This window comes from Vitis vinifera, chromosome 3 (assembly GCF_030704535.1).
Source record: "Vitis vinifera cultivar Pinot Noir 40024 chromosome 3, ASM3070453v1".
In the NCBI taxonomy this organism is placed as follows: domain Eukaryota; kingdom Viridiplantae; phylum Streptophyta; class Magnoliopsida; order Vitales; family Vitaceae; genus Vitis; species Vitis vinifera.
This window is the reverse complement of record NC_081807.1, coordinates 11,358,488-11,363,866: the sequence shown is the minus strand read 5'-3', so window position 1 is coordinate 11,363,866 and position 5,379 is coordinate 11,358,488. Positions and strand designations below refer to the sequence as shown.

At 36.8% G+C, this 5,379-nt stretch overlaps 1 protein-coding gene across 1 annotated transcript; it reads right to left on the bottom strand.

Moving 5' to 3' along the window:
• Window positions 1-1,047: 1,047 nt before the first annotated feature.
• On the bottom strand, window positions 1,048-3,232 carry LOC100245063 (L-type lectin-domain containing receptor kinase IX.1). Its single transcript, XM_002264835.4, has one exon. The coding sequence runs from the start codon at window positions 3,230-3,232 to the stop codon at window positions 1,142-1,144; it is 2,091 nt and encodes a 696-aa protein (XP_002264871.2). The 3' UTR covers window positions 1,048-1,141.
• Between the last annotated feature and the right edge of the window lie 2,147 nt (window positions 3,233-5,379).

Sequence of the window (5,379 nt, the reverse complement as noted above, 5' to 3'; positions counted from 1 at the left end):
CTACTTGAATGGCTTTGATGATGGTAAAAAAACTTTTTAATTCTCCCACTCTCTGACTTGAAAAAAATATTGTAAACATATTGGTAAGACAAAAAGAAATAACAAAAGAAAAACCATATTACTGATGGTGGGTTGCTTAGTTAAGGATCACTTCTTCGAGATTTCCTTTGATTTAAATATTAAACTTGAAATGACAAATTGTAAAAAGAAAAAGAAAATGTTAAAATAATTAAATTTTATATCAAAATAGTAAAAAAAATATTATGGTATGAATAATAGAAAAGATTGAAGTAATAATATTAGATGGATGAAATTGATCTTTGTAATGGATCATAAGATTAATTAAGAATCTTAATAGAAAAACACGCATGGGAAATGGATCTTTAAGTGCCTTAATCAACAGTACTATAAATTTGTATTAGTCGTTGTGATATTTTGACATTGGAAATGATGGGTATTGCAAGTGGCGTGGATTTTTGTTTATTGTTTTGTGGTCATATGGTGAGCAATTCCTTCAAACGCTGGCCTCAAACGATATGTAAGCATTGACGATGCTTTGTTCCTGACCATATTTCCTACTGAACCTATTCTACTTCTATCAAAAAGTCTAATGCTTTGTTCCTACCTATTTCCTATTAAATCCATTCAACGTTTTTGAAAAAGTCTAATGCATTGATGCTTTGTTCCCACCTATTTCCTATTAAACCCACTCAACGTCTTTGGAAAAGTCTATTATGTAATCAGGCTGCTCAATTTCCTTAAACTCAGATCAGGTAATTAAGCATGCTCAACACTGATATAGGCTTTCATATCCCCAATAGAGTCGAAACAGGCGTTTTTCTTTTCTTTTCCTTCTTATTTTTTCTTTGCATAAAAAGGATTAGTGTCACTTCTTGTATACTAATATAGCTTTAGATTATGACTTAGTCTAAATTTACTAAATGATTTTCTTTGATAACTATATAATGACTATTATTAATATTAACTGAAGAAAGAATTGATCGACCAGAACACCATATATATGAAATCGGAGTTTACTATGATCCAAGGACAAATAATATGAATCTCATGAACAACAATGAAATGAAACAAATTCAAATGAAATAACAAACCCTGAATCATAGGGCTATTTCCGACCGAATTAGCGTCTGTGCAATAGGGATGCGGATTGAGACAAGGTTGAAGAAGATTCTGAGACCTTTGATGAGTCCGCGGTGCCATTAGAGGAGTTGGAAAACTGGGTGTGGTTTCTCTCAGAAAGGCTAGTGCTATAGGATGTCTGCAGCGCCGGAGGAGCGTAATACATTGCCACAGGCATTTTTATAGGAAGAAGAGGCAATAAAGCTTCAGAATTAAGGACACTAATTGCTTGCCTCATTGAAGGACGAGCATTGCAATCCGGGTGAGCACACCAAAGACCAACAATCATCAATCGTTCCATTTGTTGATCATCATAATCTGCAGACAGTCTTGGATCAGCAGCTTCAAGAAGTTTTCCTACGCCATAGAGGTCCCAAACCCACTCCACCAATCTGATCTGATTTTCTTCGGCCTTTGTTTCCACGGCTCTTCTTCCACAGCAAATTTCCAATACAACAATTCCAAAACTGTACACGTCAGATTCCTTACTAGCCTTGCCTGTCATGAAACATTCAGGAGCTATGTAGCCCATGGTCCCTGCTAAAACAGTGGTTTGTGACCCTTTACCATGATCAACAAGCCTGGCTAACCCAAAATATCCAAGCTTAGCATTAAAATCTGAGTCCAGCATCACATTACTGGACTTGATGTCCCTGTGTACCACACACTGCTCCCATTCTTCATGTAGGTACAGAAGCGAAGAGGCCAAGCCTAGAGCAATTCTATACCTCATAGCCCATGTTAACAAGGTTTTTTCTTCAAAAAGACAGGTGCTCAAGCTTCCATTTGGCAACAACTCGTAAACCAATAGGAGCTCTCCTTTTTGATGGCACCAGCCCATGAGCCGCACCAAGTTCCGGTGCCTCAATCGACAGAAGATCTTCACTTCAGATGCGTACTCCTTCATCCCCTGTTGGGAGTTCCTTGTTACTCTCTTAACTGCAACATAAGAGTTCAGTTCCCCCAAGAAACCTCTATAGACCCCACCAAACCCTCCCTCTCCAAGCTTCTCTCCGTCTGAAAAGTTACTGGTCGCAAGAGCCAATTCATTAAAAGAAAACTTCCTCGGTCCAGTACCCTTCTCAAAATCTTCATCCATTGCTAGGTCAGAGTCAGCACCATCTTCTTGATCTCCCCCAGTATTCCTCTTCTTCCACATGTAATACCAAACCAATCCCAACCCACCCACCACAACAAATGCACCAACACTCAATCCCACCATAAGTCCTGTCTTCTTTCCCTCTCCTGGTTCTACAGAACTGGGAAATTCCAAAGTTGAACTAAAATTCCATGAGCAAATTTTGTTTATCTGGAAATAGGTTCCTGTTGCGCCTGAGAAGCCCATAGTAACGTATTCCGGCAAGTATTCCCTCAGATCAATTTCGTAAGAGAGGCTTTGCGTAGTATTGGTACTGTCCGTAACCTCAGTAATTAGGACAACACTCAGATTATGTGAACTAGAAGTATAACTGATGGAAACATGATTTTTCTTTCCTCCCGTGATATTGCTGGACCAGTTCACAGTTTTAACAGATATCATGGAGTTAATATCAATACCAATGTGCTCACCTTCCGGATCCTTCTTTGCTGCGTTTGTAAATGTATCAAACTCCACTGCAATAAAAGTAACTGCACTTTTGTTTGTCTCATTCTTTTCGTTGGCGAGACCAAGAGTTCCTCCCAACGTATCTGTATGCAATTGGGTACCATTAAGGAAGAACGTAAGTCCATCGGCATGCTGACTGGAGCCTTGTGAATTGATGACAAAGGAGAAATTGCTAGTGAAATCAGTTAGATTTCTGGAGGTCTGATCCCAGAGATACAATCGCTCGCTATACATGGCTCGACCCCAACTATCATTCGATTGCTTGTCGTTCTCGTTTCTGGTCAGTTGGATGCATCCGTCCGAAGAATATACAGCGTCTCCTGCTTCGTCGAAGGATATATTATGGTTATTTGAACCAAAGCTGGAGAAGTTGAAGGACAACGAAGTTGCGGAAGGGAAGAATATTAGGAAGAAGAAAATGGAAATCATGAAGAGATGAAAGGAGAGAAGTTTGTGAGATTCTATACGAGTGTTGCAAGCACCCATGGTTGTGTACAGAGTCCTGCCCATTCTCTCCTAATTAAACATATCCTTGCAGTTGCGTCCTCCTTTGCCAAAGAATTTTCAAATCGTCGCCAAAGACGGCAAAGTAATATTTTAAGAGGTCGCCTTGATCCCGTCTGTTCTTGCTTTGACCGCGTCTATAATAATATGCTTCATAATGATAAATGCAAAAAGAAGGGGGTGGATTACATATAGAAAAAACCTAGATGAAAAAAGAAGAGAAGAAAAAAGAAGAGAAAAGAAGAGATTCTTCTTTTTTCTTCTAGTTCTATATGTAATCCACCCCCTTCTTTTTGCATTCATCATTATGAAGCATATTATTATAGACGCGGTCAAATAATTTTATCAACAAATAATATTACTTTCAACGCGACCTCTCCAAATATTACTTTGCCGTCTTTGGTGGCGATTTGAAAATTCTTTGGCAAAGGAGGACGCAACTGCAAGGATATGTTTAATTAGGAGAGAATGGGCAGGACTCTGTACTCAACCATGGGTGCTTGCAACACTCGTATGGAATCTCACTATATATAATTAATAAATTCTTTTGATATATAATCGTATTTAAAGATTTTCACTCATTTTCTTTTTTTATATAAAAATTAAATAATTTAAATATATATACAAATTTAATTAATTTTAATTAAATTTGATTTTCTTTTTTTTATTTTTTATATCCTCCTTTAAAGTTTCACTCATTTTCTTTTTTTATACAAAGATTAAATAATTTAAATATATATACAAATTTATTAAGTTTAATTAAATTTGATTTTCTTTTTTTATTGTTTATATCCACCTTTAAAGTTTATTTTCTTTTTTTATATAAAAATTAAATAATTTGAAAATATATAAGTTTTTAATTAATTTTAATAATATGTAGGTTTTTTTTTTTTTTTTTATAATAGATTAAATATGAGAAAATTATATTTATAAAAAGTATTCTAAATTGCTATTTATTTATAAGAAAATTTCTTTTACAATTTTTATTTAGAAAAAATGATTTTTAATATTTGTAAAAAAAATGTTTACAAATTTAATTTTATTAAGAAAAGTTTCAATTAAATATGATTTTTTATATTTTTATTAAGAAATGAAATCAATTTTTATTTAAAGCAACGATTCTAGTTTACTTGGTGTAGCCACGTGTTGATTCCCGTTTGGTTGCTATGGCATCAGTAATGGAAAGAGCAAACAAGAGATTGACACGTGTTAAGAAGATTCTGGAAAAAGTTGAGGCCGTTAGGAGGAGCGTTGGAGAGAGAGGATTCTGGTAGAGATGGAGGGTGATTTTCCTACGGGCTGGAGATACTTTTGGAGGGGCAAATCTGGTAGAGAGGGGAAAAAGGAGGTTGGCAGAGAGCAGGTGCTTTTGGGATGCTAGGTTGTGAGATATTTAGAGGGGGAGGATTCTTTCTTGAGGGGAAGTCTGGCAGCAGGGTAGGGAGGAGAAACAAAGGATTTTCCTTCTAGCTTGAGGAGGAAGCTGCTACAAGAGGGTATTCAGTTTTTAGGGAGGTGAGGGATTCCAGAGAGGTTCTCTGAGTGAGAGAGGGCAAGTCTGGTAGAGAGAGGGGAGGGGGTTTTCTGGGAGTTTTCAGAGGTTATTCGCGGAGCTAAGAAGCAAACTGAAAGGGGAGAGAGATCGTTTTTGGCTGGGTTAAGCTAGTTTTGACAGAGGAGAGGGTAGGCTGTAAACCTGAGAGAAGAGAGAGCTCTCATAGAAGAAGCAAGGAACAGAGGAGAGACGTTGCGGCTTACTGAACACCAATCGATTTTTGATCGAAAGGATCGCTCAGGTTTAGCTATTTTTGCACCTTAAGTTCTCCATTATTTCAGTCGTTCCATGTTTCTCCCTAATATTCGGATGCTTATTTTGGCTGTCTAATATGTTAAACCTGCTTCTTAGCTTCCATTTGCTTAGTCTCTGTTTTCTTTTCTTTTTTTCTTTTCTCTCTCCGTATGAGTTGCATTATGATCATACCATTTGTTTGTGTTAAAGTGACCCGAAAACTTCCCACCAGTTCTTAACTCTCACCGATTTTCATGGGAGAAAGACAGATTTAATCTATTACTTCTTTCATATGCTCTGTTTTCCTTCACTGTGTCTTCTGTCTCTGATATGGTTAGCG

Excerpts from the sequence above, each read along its gene's own strand:
- LOC100245063 (XM_002264835.4), bottom strand. The coding sequence starts at position 3,232 with ATGGGTGCTTGCAACACTCGTATAGAATCTCACAAACTTCTCTCCTTT.